General features: G+C 39.5%; 1 protein-coding gene across 1 annotated transcript; it reads left to right on the top strand.

Annotated features, from left to right (window-relative positions):
- Positions 1 to 301: 301 nt before the first annotated feature.
- On the top strand, positions 302 to 18,413 carry LOC137388489 (thyrotropin-releasing hormone receptor-like). The gene is made up of 3 exons (XM_068074974.1): positions 302 to 1,033; positions 11,723 to 11,895; positions 18,239 to 18,413. The coding sequence occupies exons 1-3, from the start codon at positions 374 to 376 to the stop codon at positions 18,411 to 18,413; spliced, it is 1,008 nt and encodes a 335-aa protein (XP_067931075.1). The 5' UTR covers positions 302 to 373.
- The last annotated feature ends 331 nt before the right edge of the window (positions 18,414 to 18,744 follow it).

The following is an 18,744-nucleotide window of genomic DNA, read 5'->3' as shown; positions in this document are numbered from 1 at the left end:
TTAGCATAGCAAGTAACATTATTTTTCTTGTTTCTAAATGGCTAGGTGTCAGACAATTGATTATTTCTCATTTGATGCCGTCTTGAGCTATCAGCATATATTAATGCTTTGACAGCATTGGCAGCATTGGCTGCATTAGCGGCATTGGAGTAAGCACAATTTGTAGAAACTCTTGGCAGCTGTGAAAGCGTACACCAGAAAGATGGAGAGCTTTCACAATATGTCAAATATATCGGACGCTTTTTTTCAGGAAGAGGCTAAAATGGATTCACTTTCATACCAGGTCATTAAATTTGTCATATTCTCCGCTTGTTTTCTGGTTGGTGCCTGCGGCAACTGCTTGGTAATTTACATCATAGTTAAAGTGAAAGGCATGGGAACCATCACAAACATGTACTTGCTGAGCTTAGCTTGTGCCGATATGCTCGTGCTGTTCGGAGCGACACTGCCTGGTATCTTCGAAGTGTTCAGCCAGAAAAATCAGTGGATTCTTGGCAAACTGCTATGCCCCATCCTCGTCTACATACAGTACTTGGGAGTCAACGTTTCAGCATTGAGCATCACCGCATTTACGATAGAGCGCTACATCGGCATCTGTCACCCTTTTACTGCCCAAGTCTGGTCTACGAAATCAAGAGTCAAACGCATTATCATAGCACTCTGGGTATTCAGCCTCCTCTACAATAGCATGTGGCTCTATCTTGCCCACGCTACGTTCGCATCTGACATAATTATTTGTACATTGAGATTGGGCCGAGCGTCATACAAAGCCATTTATATCGGAGATATTCTGCTGTTCTATGTACTTCCACTGTTTTTTATTATCGTCCTATATAGCCGTATTGTCTTGGCTTTGCGCCATAGTCAGCGCTCTTTACATCTCGAGATGAAGCAAAGCTCAAATGGGCCGGCAGCAGAAAGGTTGGTCCATGACCCTGGAGTGCAGCTGGATAGCTCTGGTGATGCCCTGACAAATGGAACACGGAGTGTGAATGCTGCTATATACAGAGGAATGGAAAAGGCCAGACTTCAGGTGAGTCACGTTGACAATAAAATTTTGCTAATTAAATTAATTACTAATCTAATTTAATTAATTTAATTAAAATTAACATTTAAATCTAAAGTTTAAAAGTTAAGTTAAGTTTAAAATTTAATTTTTCAGTCTACCTGTTAGAACCTAATTCTAGAAGTACCAGTAGTAAGCTTGCAGTCTTGTGTGCCAGAAGACATCAATTGTACTTAGCATACACACAATTATTCCATAGTACTGCAAGGCGGTCTAATGGCAAAAATGGTCATACGCTTTGTGGGAAAACTGAGTACCAGGGTTCAATTTCTGTGCAGTGCAATTCTCTCCTAATAATCTTAGTGTGGTTTCAAACAAACGCACAAACACAGCTCTTATTATAGAAAAAATTATATTAAATTAGACATAATATTATACTTTGTGTAATATTATTAGATATTTATTATGCATTGCATATAAGATGGCATATTATAATACAATTAGCATATATTGTACAGCAAAATGCTTTTTAAAGCATTACAGAAATACCTAACATAATATTGCAGTTTAAAGGAGAACACAGTTTATATGATTTGACATACTCTAGTACAATGTGATAAACAGCTATAATCTCATATGCTATAATAATGTAGAGCATATAGAATTGTACAGGAAAAGTAATTGTTATTATGTGAAACATTCTTTTTTACTTCATGAAAGACTGTTTCAAATGGTTTCTTGCTGTGGAGACAAAAGACATACAGAGTAGTTTAACCTGATGAACCCTGAAAGAGTGATGCAAATCTTTGTGATAATTTTAAATGCATTTGGTTTGCTAGAATGCTGATCCTTTACAACGCATGTTGAATTTGTAAATGCATTAAGTCTTTCAATAGACAGTAAATTGAATAGACAGCAAAATGAGTGGATGTTGTTGTTGTTGTTGTCGCTGTCGGTGTTTTTGTTGTTGTTGTTGTTGAGTTATGTTTACGTTCTAGCTCATTGGTTTTATTAAAAAAAGAACTGTTAGAATAAAAGCAATTTATGATTCATTTAATTTTTTTTAATTTCTAAGAGGTGTGTGTATGTTGGTAAAGTACTCTGAGAGCTGTTTACAAATAATTTGTGTACAATTGTGTGTGTATACTGTATATATATATATATAAAATTTATTCATGTAAAACCTTAGATAAAAAACAACTTCATTACTATTAGTTTCATGTCTGTTACGCAGACAATCATCAGATAAAATTGTTTTGGTCCAACTGAGTTATATATGTAAGAGAGGTGTAATTACTATAACGACTGATAGCTATGTAATTGCATTTCGTAGTGTGTATTTAGTAGAATGTCGGCATGTGGAAGCTAGCTCGTTACGCTTGTTGAGTGAGCTCATTTCTGGTTTTGTGAGGATGATGTACTTTTCTGATATGAACAGGTTACAACACTTGGTGGCTGGGTCGTATGGTCTTGCGTGTTGAACGATTTTCCATTTAATTGTATACGGTGTGTTCAGGCCTTTTAGCTGCCAGATGTAGTTACTAAGCTCTGTGGCAGATTGCTTGTCTTGGTGCCTGAAAGATGATATGTGGCCGCTGAGTCATGTCTTAAAGGTATTTTCTGTGAGGCCAATATAACTTTCTGTAGGTTTGCTACCGTCGTCTGCGGTGACTACAGCTTGGTAAATGAGCGACTTGCTAAGACAGTTTCCTTCGAGAGGGCATTCATTTGGTGCGCGACAGTTGCATGTTTTGTTATTTGCTGGGTGCGTCGAGGCGATGTTCAAAAGCTTCTTATTGTGATTGTTGATGGTTTGTTTGATGTTAGGCATGCAGCTGTAGCCAATCTTTGTGTTGTTTCTATTAAATAGTTTTCTTAGAGGGTGATTGCTCGGAAAAGATTTATTTAATATTTTGATGAATGTCTGGCCGATGTTATTTGCCACGTTTCTGCTATATGGTGGGTTGAACCATGTGATTTTTCTTCATCGCCTGTGTTGTTTAGTGGTGTAGTGGTCTCATGGGGTGCGAATTTCAGCTGGTGTGTATATCCGCTTGCTGTCAATGCCTGCTGGTACGGTGGTGCTATACAGCGGATTTTGGGAACTGGGAAGTTTTAACAGAAGAGAACTTTTAAAATGCAATATACAATATTTCTAACAACATTGTCATTTTGCGAGTTGATGTATAAAACCTGATAGAAATTAAAAATAAATGTAACAGAAACAAAAATATATATTCCGTAAAACCTCTAATTGAACGCCACCTCTAATTGAACGCCACCTCCAATTGACTGCCACTAGAAAGGAGGGGTTAAAAAATAGAGCGCCGTGGCGATCAATTAGAGGTCTTACAATAAGTTATGTGATCATTTATATAGCAATAGCAAACTGATTGATAGCAAACTGTTATACCTATTGTTATAACAAGTTCTGTTACACATTCCTCTTACTTATTCTACTACCAAGAATAATCATTGCATAATTTACATCGTCGCCAACTTGTCTCTAAGGTAACGAGTTTTGGTGATTACTAGTTTAGCCGTAGGTAGTTTAGACATAAGTAGTTTAGCCGTAGGTAGTTTAGCCGTAGGTAGTTTAGCCGTAGGTAGTTTAGCCATAGGTAGTTTAGCCGTAGGTAGTTAGACGTAGTTTGCTTAGCATTATGCAGTTCTAATGCTATATAAAACCCAATGCGTTATTCTAAGAAATATTTGCTCCTTTGTTTGCTGATTTAGACAAAACAATTATTAGAATGAATCAATTTCATATATCATGATTTTACTGAACACCATGATGCATGTCTCTAAAAGACTATCTGCATTCACATAATAAAAAAAATATTAAAGCAAGCACCTTTCAGTGCATGTCAATTTTGATTGACACTTCTTGATACATCATTTGACATGTTGCTTACAGAAAAACTGATTGTCATTAGCAGTTAATGTTATAAGCAAACCACAGCATAAGTGATCTGTGATTTTCACATCTACTTTAGCTATCTGTCATGTGGCCAGTAGAATATTCTACGAAGCAGTGTACTATAATAGGAAAACATTTATTGACACATATATTTTTTTTGCAAACTAACCTTTAGTCACTCATAGTGCAATTGACTAACCTTTGGTCACCCATAATGCAATTGGCTTCTTCATCAGAAATTGTGACAGCTTAGATACCCAAGTACTTTGACACCAAATTTACGTGTGGAGTTGTCTCCTTTGTGTAACTTTAAACGGGGACATTTAACATTACACTTGCTCTCTGTGAGATAGCAGTTTCGATTTTTGGCATGCAAAGCCATACACAGAGACATGAAAAAAGAATAATAAAATAGACAGCAACTTGCAGGCAGTGTTAAAGTATCATAGATTTAAAGATAGCTAATAAATACGAACCATTTCATCAGCACTTACACACGTTGCGCTTGAGGCATTATCGATGATATTGAATATCGGGACTCAGGGCTTTGATGCTTACACAATTAGAAGTATAGTGTCTAGCGGTTTACATGAAGGTAGGAAATTCCTATTTCTTTTTATAGGATTAGTTAAAATTGCAGGTCAGGGCAGCTGATTGAGAGTTAGCTTGATTAGCTCTTTGATATAATTAATTTACATGTTGATGCAGAACACTGCAAGTAGACACTAATTTAAAATCAATTAAGAAAGTGGCATGTTATCTTTGTTGGACTACTAACAGTACACATTTAATCTCAATCTCAAAGGTTTGCATTGACAGCTAACATGCTAAGTTGTCTGACTAACATTACTTTGCAAACCAACTAACACGCCTGGTGGGCTGACTGACACGCATTGCTTAAGCAACCAAGATGGTTGATTGACTGACTAATATGCATTGGTTAGGCAACTAACATGCCTGTTTCTTCTTTTTGAAATTGCCAACTAACAAATTTTGCTCTGGACTCTGTTAAAATTATGCCTGTAATGAATAGACACAGTCTTTGCTGGCACCATAGGTAGTGAAGCGTCTGAGCACTGCAAATGCTACAAAACAGCGTACATGGTGTTTTTTTATGTATTCTATAAAGCAGTTACAAAGCTTGAATAAGGGTCTGCTTGTAGAAATCACTTAACTAGTTCTCAATGGAATAGTTTTGATTATTTTTGCTTAGCATGCTTTTGTTTGAAAATTGCCACAGAAAGCATGTTTATACAACATTGGTGTTATTGCTACTAGCTTCCTGTTCACTGTGCACTTAAAATGCTGATAAATGGAATAGTGCAACTGCAGAACAAAATATGGATGTGAGATTAACATGGACGAGACATTTTTGCAGCGCACGGTCATGTCACTGAGAGGGTACCTACATTCAAACATATACTTTTGCTAGTAGAATATTTGAGATAAATGTTAGAGCACCACAGAATAGCTATGGTTTCCAGCTGCTTCGTGGTTCGGTTGTAACAGTCCGTCCATCTGCTCAAAAACATAATCAGAGGCTGGACAAAAATGTTACTTTGTTTCTGATTTACGCCCATGACTCATCGGTGTAACTACTGCACTAATCGACTGCCTTCCAGCGTTTTAGAGCAACTATATGTACACAGTAGATGCTCCTACAGTGTAAATAATCCGTTCCGGGAACTTTTACGTTATAGATATTTTACATTACACAAACAGTACAGTAAAATACATGTAAATTGCCAAATCCTTTCTAAGATCTTTCCAAACTCACTCCTTTGGCCTTACAAAAAAGAAAAACTACACTTAACTTTTTAATTAGCAGGCTGTACTGTAACTGTAGTATTATTGGTTTGCATCGACAACTTTTCTCCTTTTCCCTGATCAACTTCACTGATTTTATAGACCATGATTATGGTAATTTTACAATAAATTGATGGGGAGTGCACATCTTTGACATTCATTTACAACAATTTGCTTATCTTTTCTAAATATAAAAGTATATTCTGTAAAACTAATAACAAGTATTTATTACATCTACCATAAAGCAAAACAAAAAAGTATTTTACTATAAAAATAGCGGTACTACCAGTTTGATACTCCAACTCGTGACGTTCAGATTGGTAGACCGACTCTATAGCACCTACACCAATCGATCGCCTCTAAGTATTTATGAACTATTACGCAGCTATCCTATTCTCTGTTTTGGCAACATTACTGATGATCTATCATGACAAACTAGAATGTCACAGAATTTGTATATATAATAAATAAAACATTATAGGCACGTGATTTTTTTGCAAGTGCGACGAGATAAGTTACCAATAAAATCAAATTTAAATTTAATGGTAACTCACTTGACTTGACACTTTACGTTATATGAAATTTTTAAGGTAGTATGAAGCAAAAACTTCACATAACTTTATTACCTTATCTGGAATTTACGTTATAGGAGGTATACATTATAGGAAGTATATGTTGTAGGAGCATCCACTTTACACAGTAGTTATAACAGTTGACAATCTCTCACAGCGCATGACACTACTAGGGTACTAGTTATAATAAACACAGAAGGTCTCAGATGTTTTCTCAGATGCAGCAATCTTTGTAATAAAAGGGTGATGTTTGTCTGTCCAGAGCCACAATCATGGGTTGGAGTAAAATATTGCTATAAGCACCGACATACAACACACGCGATACAACGACATATGAAACACCGACATATGATACACGCGATACACTGACATACGATACATGCGATACACCAACATACGATACACCGACATACGATACACGCGATACACCGACATGCGATACACGCGATACACCGACATACAATACACCGACATACAATACACGCGATACACCGACATGCGATACACGCGATACACCGACATACAATACACCGACATACGATACACGCGATACACCGACATATGATACACCGACATATGATACACGCGATACACCGACATGCGATACATGCGATACACCAACATACAATACACCGACATACAATACACGCGATACACCGACATGCGATACACGCGATACACCGACATACAATACACCGACATACGATCCACGCGATACAACGACATATGAAACACCGACATATGATACACGCGATACACTGACATGCGATACACCAACATACGATACACCGACATACGATACACGCGATACACCGACATGCGATACACGCGATACACCGACATACAATACACCGACATACGATACACGCGATACAACGACATACGATACACGCGATACACCGACATGCGATACACCAACATACGATACACCGACATACGATACACGCGATACACCGACATGCGATACACGCGATACACCGACATACAATACACCGACATACGATACGCGCGATACACCGACATACGATACACGCGATACACCGACATACGATACATGCGATACACCGACATACGATACCTCGACATACGATACACGCGATACACCGGCATACGATACACGCGATACACCGACATATAATACACGCGATACACCGACAGACGATCCACGCGATACACCGACATACGATACCTCGACATACGATACACGCGATACACCAACATACGATACACGCGATACACCGACATATAATACACGCGATACACCGACAGACGATCCACGCGATACACACGATATCCAGCTTGGTAAACCAACTCGACAACACCTGCACCAATTGACCTCTCTCTGGGATTTCAAAATAACTGTGCAGATAGTGTATTTATTCCCTGAACTTTGCCAGCACACCTTATCATCTCTCATAGTGTATTAGCACGCCAGGGTAGTTATTTCTAATTAAATGCTTAACTGGCATTGTTGGACAGCTCTAAACTTGCAAATGTGAGTAGGTGTTGCGCTACCCAAATATTAACTCGTAGGAGATACGCCCTTTACAATATGTCGCAGTCACATGTGTAAATTGCTGTATTTAAATGCCTTCTTAACAATCAATCCGGAGCTTCAAGTAGCACCACTATTCCTAATTGGGTGCTGGTTGCTCCAGGCCATTGGCCAATTATACGAAAATAGCTTTATGTATCTTTTAGCCTCGTGTAAACCTGTTGTGGGTAGACCAGACGCCTCTACTACTAGGTTCTGTTTGTGGAACACTTAATATCTCTTGGCAGATGTTTCATCCTAGCGAATAAGACTTCTAGCACACGTTACTTATCTTTTAAACAGAACAAAAAAGTTTTTTATAAAGTTATTAGCCATGTTGTTGAGATAGAACCAAAGTAGTTTGCCAGTTTCAAAATTCACTCACTATATATTTCTGATAAATATTTGTTGTTCATTTTATTTGTTAATGCGGTGTGTTGAATTGCTGTTACCTGGATGAATACATAAACTTTCAGAAATTATTTTGACATTTCAGATATACGTTTGAAAACTGAAGGTAATCTATATACAACCACAATATACGAGCTTAATCTGTTCCAGAACTGAGCGCTTTTATCAGTTTTCTCATATCTCAATGCAATATTTCCAATATAAAATAACTAAATATCTACACATTAATCTATTCTCATGCTACAAGAAACCACCTGAAAACAGGATATTATGACGTAAACACACATTTTATTAGTTTTAATTCAGTTCCTACGCTAACAAAGAAACAAATACCTATTCAGTGGTTATGGTCTGCAGACAAATGTGACATTACTATGTGACAGTACAGTACTGTGTGGAGTTCCTACCTTTGACACAGACGTAGTGGCTAACAACGGTGTGAGAGAGACTTGACAGCATCGTGTTTGGTACAATATACTTTATGACAATAAGTAACATAACATAAACTTTGAATTTAGTTAACTGATTTTAGCTTATTAAACACACACTTACAACTAAGTTTTAATCTTTTAAAACTTAACTTTAAGTTTTAAAAGAATAAAGCGTTAAATTAAACTCTTGACTTTATTTTTTTGTCTTGATTTCTTATTATCTGTTTTAGCTTGGTGCTTTTTTACCTAACTTTCACTATAACTTTTAGCCGACCTTTTGAAAACTTTTTCAAACTGATTCGACAAAAAAGACCAAGCGATGATGTTTTTGAAAAACGGCCCCACGCATACTTGCCCAATTAGTTGCTTTTCAGAATGGCTCATATCTCAACTTTCAAAGGTTTGTCGTATCTCAAGGCAAAAACTCGCCCACAATTTTTCATGTATCTCGATTTTCTCATACTTTGAAGCACTTGTATGTTGAGGTATGATTGGACCTAAACTTTGTATGTTGAGGTATGACTGGACCTTAGCTCTGTATGTTGAGGTATGACTGGACCTTAGCTCTGTATGTTGAGGTATGACTGGACCTTAGCTCTGTATGTTGAGGTATGACTGGACCTTAGCTCTGTATGTTGAGGTATGACTGGACCTTAGCTCTGTATGTTGAGGTATGACTGGACCTTAGCTCTGTATGTTGAGGTATGACTGGACCTTAGCTCTGTATGTTGAGGTATGACTGGACCTTAGCTCTGTATGTTGAGGTATGACTGGACCTTAGCTCTGTATGTTGAGGTATGACTGGACCTTAGCTCTGTATGTTGAGGTATGACTGGACCTTAGCTCTGTATTAATACCAATACTGATACAGATATCAGTATTGGGAAATCTTTAGTTTAAGCTGCCCAGTTTTGGATGGAGAGCTGGATGTGTTGTTTAGCCAATGCAACTTCAAAGCTCATCATTGCATTTTGCAATGATTTAAGAATTTTCTGTAAGTCTCAAATATACGTTTTTGTAATAAGACATGTACCATTATTTAAAAATACGTCCCGATCTCTTTGCTTGGCGTTAGCTTTAGAATTATTTTTTCAACGCAAAACAAATCCAGGCACCTGCCCGAGGCTGTAGGATTTGTAGGTTTCTGCACTATGTTAGCTTCATAGATTTCTAATAGTATATCTGAACAAACATGGGAAATGATTGGTTGTTCTGGTCAGGGCTGGGAGGAGCTTCAAGTGCAATCACATATTGATTGGTTGTTCTGGTCAGGGCTGGGAGGAGCTTCAAGTGCAATTACATATTGATTAGTTGCTTTGGTCAGGGCTGGGAGTAGTTTCAAGTGCAATCACATATTGACTTAAACTGTAAAGCAAAATAGTTAAGTTATACAAGCTGACACAACGCGAGTTCATATTTTCAAAGACTGAAAAACTTCAAATAAAAAACCATAAAATCCTTTTAAATATGATATTTCGTAAGTGGTTGAATTCAAAGGAATGTTTCACTCTGAAATATTTGTTATAGCCAACTTTAATCAGAGTTTGTAATACTTGAAATTGAATCAAGAAAAACTGATATCCGACTTATAATTCAGTGCTGCCACAAGGTGATACTCTCGTGACTTTTATCGTCACAGACAGTACACATCAAATATATATTTTCTAGTATTACAGACAATTCCAGTTTTCAAAATTCATAAGCGTGTAAAACATTATAAAAATTGATGGTCATCAAAAAGCTAACTTTTAAACTACTGTAAGCGCAGCAAGGTGCACAATTTTGCTTCTTGAATTTTGTAAAAACACAAGCTGACCAATGCAAACCAGAGAAATAGTTATTATTAAAATAATTTTTTTTCATGGAGGCATAAATATAGAGATTATATGTTGAAGTGGCTTGGTACCTATCTGAGTACTGCATACACTCACTTGACTGAGTACTGCATACACTCACTTGACTGAGTACTGCATACACTCACTTGACTGAGTAATGCATACACTCACTTGACTGAGTAATGCATACACTCACTTTACTGAGTACTGCATACACTCACTTGACTGAGTACTAGTTCATTCACTTGACTGAGTTACTGCATACACTCACTTGACTGAGTACTAGTACATTCACTTGCCTGACTACTGCATACAGTCACTTGACTGAGTACTGCATACACTCACTTTACTGAGTACTGCATACACTCACTTGACTGAGTACTGCATACACTCACTTGACTGAGTACTGTATACACTCACTTGACTGAGTGTATACAGTACTCAGGGAATGACCTTAGTACATTCCCTTGCCTGACTACTGCATACAGTCACTATCCTGTATCTTCTTTGTTATCATGTTCAGAAAACATCAGCAAACACTGATAATCTGTATCTAATACTAGTTTATTTAGTTGGTAAGCTTTTTAGCACCACTCAAACTGTCATTTAGCTTTGATATCGGGTATTAAATAAGTTTCAATTGATGTCGATGTAGTAAACTTGAGTCAGTTTTTGTCGATGATTGTTGGGACATGGCAGACCTATTAATAGGTCTGGGTGTGCATTTTTAAGTTACTTTTGGAAAAGGTGTGTGCAGGTACTCATCAATATTTATTGTGTGAAACTCTAATAATCAACCACCTGCACTGTATTAAAAGTTTCTGCTAAACTTGGAAAGTCATTCATTAATAACATTGTTAAGAAGATAACTCCAGGTTTTAAACGTGAGTCTACACATATCATACGAAAATACATTGAAAAACTCTGAACATAAAAGTTTGAAAATACAAAAGTAATGTTGCCAGCTATCTTAGGAATAGAGAACACGACTATTAACCTTAGTACACTTGACTCGTTAAACTGATTGTTTTATTCAGTTTAACGAAGTCCTTAAAAATGGCTGTCAGATTTTTTTCGGTTTTCACAAAAATTTCAGACTAATTATTTTTTAAATCGTTTGAAAGTGTAAAGAAACGTTATGTTGTACACTAAACTTTAGGGTCTTCAAATTTTTTAGCTCATAATCAGAAGATTTGTCTGTATGCAGGTCGTCAAGATGCTAATACTAGTGGCTAGCTTATTTGCCATCCTCTGGCTGCCCTACAGAGCCTGCATGGTCTACAACACTTTGGCACAAACTCCATTCCAAAATAAATGGTTCACCCTGACTTCACGCAGCATGATCTTTATTAACAGTGCCATGAACCCAATTCTTTATAGGTTCGTGCCATATAATCTAGTAAAAACCTAGCAAGCAATGATAGAATCAGCTGAAGCATGCACTATTCTAGGCCTATGAAGAAGTTTGGTTACTTTTTCAATGGAAAGTACCTTTGTATATTTTGAGTTACTTCTTTAATATCCTGACTGATTAGAGCAGAAAATTGCCATTCTACATTTTTGTAGCAATGTCCCTATAATATTTGTATAGTCTAACATCGCAAATGTATGAACATTATTTCTAGTTGAAAGTTAAACCATTTCTAATGACGTCATTTTATAATGCAAGCAAGGTTCATATCTAAAAGAATCAATAATATTCCTCCATGTCATGTGATTCGATATTCTTTATATTACTGTAAGAATCCTTATGAGATTAGTAGAATAGGACTATGGTTTGAGTGCTTCTTCTGTTGCTACTGCTATTAATAGCACCACCACCACTATTACTATCATTACCGTTACTACTGGTACTAGTGTCACTATTGATCTTACTGCTTTTTCAGCTAATACTACTGCTACTCTCACTACAACTACTACTGTCCCTACTACCAATGCTACAACTACTACTACTAATAATAATAATAATAAATAATAATATTACTGATACTACTTTTACTACTATTGTTGCTGTTACTACCGCTACTACTACTAATATTACTACGACTGCTTCAACTAATACCATAACTACTATACCTATTACTATTATTACTATTACAAATACTTCTATTACTACTGTAAAGGATCTAATGCGACCCTTTTCTGTTTTACAAAGAACCAAACCACTTGGAGTATAGAAAGCAATATTTATACTTGTATTTGCACAAATGTTTAAATAAATATGGTCACCGTGCATGCAACAAGTTACTGCATGTAATGAGGCTTTTTTATGCTCCGTCAACCTCTGCTTGCTGGGCTTCTCATATATCGCTTTCACTAGCTGGCTTCACCTCTTTTTCGGAAAGGCCGGCTCGTTGGCACGTCGGTTCATTCAGTGCCCACTCGGTAGCAGGTTGGCCCATTTAGTTGCCAGTTCAGCAACAGGTAAGTTGCGCATTTGCCGGCTTAGTGGCTATCCCGGCGGTCTCTATTGGTCACTTCACTGCCTTCCATCCTCCAATAACTGCTGGGCCCTTTCTTGCTGGTCATGCAACAGCTGGCTGGTTGGCCAGCACCCCAAGATCTAGATGACATGGTCCTGGGAAGGACTCAATGTTGGTGGTAGGCTGACCGAGGCAGCTGGTTCAGCGGTAGCTTGCTCATCTGTGGGCTGTCGAGCTGAAGATAAAGTGTTCCTTGGGAGCCAGGTCAGCTCCTGGCTGCTCGCTGTGTCAGCTGGTTTTTTCCTTTTTTTGAGGTTCGTGCATGTCCTTTCTAACTGGCCTCACTGACTGACTTTGACGGATTTGGCAAGCCGTAGTCAGGGAGACACTACACAGCTTCATAAAGAACTATCCTCAGGCCTTCAGGAATAGTAGCCACTCTGCTCTGTCAATGGGGTGGACCACGTCCTCGCACTGAGCATTCTTGGGTGCCACTCGACAACCCCGGAATGCCACATGATATAATCTCGCGACATTTTCTTTTATCTACAGGGTGCACAGAAATGGCAAAATGCTGTAGGGCATGCTGCGGACTTTTACGGACCCTTGTGACAAAGCCACAGAGGTTACAAGTGTCTGGCTTATCCTTCAGGGTAACCTTTGTTTGGTCCCAGGTTTTCTGTGAGATGTACCTCTTTGCCTTAGCAACTGCCTCCTTAATCAGTGACTCAGGCACACTTGTGAGCTGCAGTACGGGTGAATTGGTGCAGTACGAGCAACAGTAGGGGTAGTCGGCCCTTACCTCTATTTATTTGTGACAGGGTAAAAAGCCTGTAATTAGCTCGATAAAATAGTATCAAGAAAGGCTTGATGGTGAAATAACTCGTTAGCACTTCAGAGAAGAAATGGCTGTTCTACAGCTACAGGCTCACTCACACTATTGCTCAAATCGACGATTAGCTGTGCGAGTGATCGCAATGATGGGCTGCTATGGCATCATTCTGTGATGAGCAGCCAACGTAATAGTTGCTAGCGACAATGCAATGGACTTTCAACATGTTGAACTTTGGCCTCAATGATCGCAACTATTAGCCTCTTGATTGGCGGTTTGTTGATTGCATCGGATCCAATTTCAACAGTTGTGAAGATTTGTGTCAATTCATATTCGCAAGCATGGCCAAGAACTATGATCGTGAATAATTGCATAAGAAGATCATTAAAAGATAACAAAAGGACGGCGATATCACCTATGCAATTTCATAATTTCTAATTTGTTGTTGGTTCAACAGCTAATCGCTCATAGTGTGTACACCTTAGCGTTGGTGATGATGTAAAAACAGCTAATTGTTTCAGTTCATCGCACAGCTAAACGCTGATTTGAGTGATAGTGTGCATGGCCTTTACATTGGCCACTCATCGCAAAATGACACCATAGCAGCCCATCGTCGTGGTCAATCGCACAGCTAATCATCTATTTGAGCAGTATTGTGCATGGGCCTTGACTTTAGAGCTTAGCAGTTTTGTTTTGTTTTTGTGTTACTCCGCCAAAATCGTATGGGATTGGCTGGCGTTATATTAAAATGCGCCCACTCACCGAACCAACTCAGCTTTTTGTTTGGTTTGAGTCAGACGAGGACTGTGCCAAGTGACTACTGGGACTGGGCTGGCTGTTTCATAATGCAGAGATTCTTTTCATTTGTGTTTATTTTTTGAGCTCATTTTGAAAAGCTTCTGTGCTGTGTTCCAGCTCTCATGGTTTCAGAGCATTTGGTTTTGAAGTGGGCAACCCCAGCATTTTTCTGGCCAGAGTTCTGGTTTTTTCTTGTCTGTCCTGGTCCCTTCATCCTGGCCCTGACTCATTCCAACTTTTCAGGGCAAGCATAGTAAGCCTTCAACCAGCCTTTCTTTTGAGTAGAGTATTTTCTCTGTCACTCTACCAGATATGTGTATGGGGCCACAACTTTATGACCTAGCGTGGCCCCACATTTCTGGCTAGTAAGCTGGGATTATCCCCACTCTTTTTCCGCTTGTTTACTATCTAGAGGTAGTTCCCATGGGCATAGAGGGGTAGCTCTACTCAATCCTCCCGTCTATTTTTCATCTATGACTGACAGAGGGTGGTGTGTAGCTCCTTTATACTTTTGAGTAGCTCTATCACATACTCATGTGTTGGCTGAGACTCTGTGGGTGCAGGATGATACTTCAGTTAGTTTAGCAGGTGCAGCTTTTGCTCAAACATTAGCATGTGTGCTGTCCTCCCTATGGCTAAATTTGGTGTACTGGAATGCTATCATCAGCTGGGAGATCAGCATATCTCTTGCTTCTTGGCCTCTGTTTGATAGCGGCGCTCTGAGTGAGCCACCCAGTTACCGATAATTGTGCTCTCTTGCTCCATTGGCTTGAGGGTAGTATGGGGTGCTGTATGAGGTTTTCACATATCAGAGTTGACACAGCTCAGCCGTTAGTTGACTCTCGAACCGCGTCCTTTGTTCCGTGTGATTCTGTTTTGGCAAACCCACGTAACAGAAGACTCTTTCATTCAATGCGCTTAGTTACCACTGGTGCCATGGCTTCCGGGCAAACCAAAGCATCCCGTCATTAGGTGAAGCGGTCAATTAATACTATTATCTACTTGCCACTCTTTGGTGTCACTGGCAGTAGCTCCACCAAGTCTACTGCTACTTTCTGCCAAGGGTGTCCAGTATACAGCGTCTGTTTGTTTCTAAGTGTTTTTGTCCTACCGTGTTTTGCGGCTTTGCACATCTTGCAACTCTTGACCAGTCTCTTTACGGGCGCTGTTTGTCCTTACTAGTACTATGACAAGTGAAAGCGACAAGTCAACCTGCCCATTCCAGAGTGGGCTAAAACATGCAATTGCCACATGATGGTTTCTTTGACAGCTGGCATAGAGAATGTACACCATCTGGACTGGTCGGGAGGTAATGTCCGAGTTTCCAGCACTCTGTTTGGCCTTACTCAGCGAAATGGCAGGTTTTTGTGCAATTGCCAGAGCTCCTGATCTCCTAGCACCAGTTTCTCCCTGGTCAGCTCTTTTTCATGTAAGATTGCTCGGCACATGGTGACAATAGGCCCTCAGTAAGTGTATTGCAAATGTGCCAACTCCTTGCCAATGTCATCTCAAATCTTCACTTGAGCTGTGTCATAAAGTGCCAAGGTGACCTCAGCCAGCCCTCGGTTAACTCCTCCTTTTTTCTCCTCTTTTGCTACTACCTTGAAGGTAGTGGGCTGACCCATACAATCAACTATCTTGCCCATTTTCTTGTTGACTCTTAATACTGCTGTCAAGTTTCTTTCAAGTCTGTGTGAGAAAGGCTGATTTTTCATGGTGAGTTCCTTGTAGGTAGGTTGGCCATCCCTTAGCTCAATTAGCTCACATTGCCAACAGTTTTCACATGTCTACCAGATCAGACCATCAGCATTTCTATGGCGCAACCCAGTCAAATGTTTCAACGTATATTGGAACTTTGCCAGGATCTCCAACTATTTTGCCACCTGGTTGAGCGGCTCCTTTTTTTACACAAACAGCAGAGTAAGAAGTAAAAACTGTCTGCTATATACACTGTAGATACAGTCGGAAGCACTTCATGGCCTTGACTACAACCAGCAGCTCCTTTCGTGTGTCGCAGTCGTTCCTATCAGCAAAATTTAGGGTCTTGCCTAAATAGACAATCACCCTTTCTGCCCCATCCTGGACCTATGACAGTACTGCCCCTGCCCCACATCTGCTCACATCCATATCTATGATATACGGCTGACTCGAACCGAGTATCCAAAGACGGATGCAAAGGAGATGCGTTCCTTCAAAGCCTCAAAGGCAGCCTGCTCCTTATTTCTCCATATCCACTTCTCTCCCTTTTCTGTCACCCTGTACAAGGGCCATGTCATGGTAGTGAAGCTCAAGATGTACTGATAGTAGTGTCCTGGTGTGACTAGAATGCCCTGCAGCTGCAACCTTTGACATGGAATGGCCATCTCAGTCTGGGCTGGCACCACCGAATCACACCAGCTAGTTAACCCGCTGTACCCAATTAAGCTTTTTGATGGAACCCGTAAGCTGCTAAAACTATACCACACTGGTGAGCCACAAAGAATGGCATTCTCAAACTGGCATTCTTGTTTGATTTGTAAGACCTTCTCGGTTGTTACATCTCAGAGTCGTATTGGCAACCATACGACTCCATAGAATGGCACTTGCGTCCCATCAGCCATAAGAACATGGCTGTCATTTTTCTTGAGGTCTCTCGTGCCCGAGCAAATTTATTAAACACTTGCATGCTCCCCAAGTTTGTGGTGCAGCGAGTGTCAATCAGAAACGGAACGAACAGCTCCTCTAGCTTCCCTAGAAGAATGTAGACTCATTGAAAGGGGTCGGTTTAAAGCCTTCGCACAAATCAGCTTCGCACCACTCTCGCTGCGGGGGTGATGGTAGCTAGCCCAGACACTTCTGAGTCTGCCGGATTATACTTTTGGCAGAGCTGTCTGATGTAGCTCATCTAGGTTCTGGCTGCACTTTTTCAACTGGGCTAGAGCCCAGGCATCAGGCCTACAGCTTTTCCGAGGCATCATTGTAGTTACAGGTGGCTATGGAAGAAGACCCGTGTCGGGTTGTTAGTTGCTGTGCTGACACAAAAGTGCTCAAATCACAAAAGTGATGAGCTATGCACTAAGGCTAGTAGTGTTGCACCTCTCTCAGAGTGCCCAATCAAACTGAAGTAAGTGGGCAAATACTCATGCCACAGACAGTGCTGTTTCAGCTTTATCTGCCTTTTTTATGGAAAGGCTGTCTCGGTGGCAGATCAATCTCTTTAGTGCTGTCTGGTCCATTAAAGGCGGCTAGCAGATTGGTTCATTTAGTTGCCAGCTTGGCAATAGGTCGGTCTCTCATCTGCTAGCTTTGTGGCCAGCCCAATTGTCTCGACAGGCCAGTGGCTGGCTGGCCATACTTCCAGCCAAATTGAGGGCTGGTCTAGTCTTCTCTGGCCTCGGTCTGGCAGAGCCTGTCTAAATCCTTAACAGCTACTACTAATACTACAACTAATACTACTGCTACTAGTGCTGCTATTGTTACTACTGCTACTATTGTAGCTATTATTGCTACTACTATTGCTGCTACTGCTACTACTACTAATACTACTGCTATGACTACTGCTACGACTAGCGCTATGACCAATGATTCTTAATATTACTGTTACTACTACTGCTGCTACTACTACTATGACTACTATTGTTATTACGACTATTACTACTGCTGATACTAATACTACCTTTACCACTTGTAGTGTTGTGAGCAAAAAGTTCCGCAAGGCTTTCATATGTCACACCTGGATAGGGAAACTCGTCTCAAAAAAGCGCAAGTCAAAAAATAGCACTCGGGCTAATAATAGCAAATCTGAATACAAGTCAGCAGCTACTGACCTGCTGAGTGACAGCTGTACTCCTCCTGTATCGCTGTGAGCACTTGGTCTTTCCTGTGCCAGTCTTTCTTCTTTACTTGTTCTTATGCTAGTTATTTTTTATGTCTAAAGATAGTTGTACGGTGTTTGTTGATTTTTGAGGCTGTCTTTTCATCGTTGTCAACATGTTAAGACCTTCTCTATTATTTGTCTCAAAAGACAGATAAAGTAATGTAATCGCATTTTGTTTTTGTTGCCGTTGAACTTATGAAATAAAATCTTGTGTTCTCTGACTGGGTTAATGATAAATATGAAGCAACTGGGCATAAAAAGAACTACTCACACTGGTTGAAGAGACAGGTGAGAGTAATACCTTGTAATCTTACATAAAC

The sequence above is a fragment of the Watersipora subatra genome, chromosome 2, assembly GCF_963576615.1.
Source record: "Watersipora subatra chromosome 2, tzWatSuba1.1, whole genome shotgun sequence".
NCBI lineage: Eukaryota > Metazoa > Bryozoa > Gymnolaemata > Cheilostomatida > Watersiporidae > Watersipora > Watersipora subatra.
Note: the sequence above shows the minus strand (reverse complement) of the source record. Positions and strands in the feature narration are given on the sequence as shown.

Bases quoted from the DNA above. Each gene is read 5' to 3' on its own strand.
- LOC137388489 (XM_068074974.1), top strand. From the start codon at position 374: ATGGGAACCATCACAAACATGTACTTGCTGAGCTTAGCTTGTGCCGAT. The intron at 1,034-11,722 runs GTGAGTCACGTT...GTCTGTATGCAG, and splicing joins TGGAAAAGGCCAGACTTCAG to GTCGTCAAGATGCTAATACT. The intron at 11,896-18,238 runs GTTCGTGCCATA...TACCACTTGTAG, and splicing joins ATGAACCCAATTCTTTATAG to TGTTGTGAGCAAAAAGTTCC.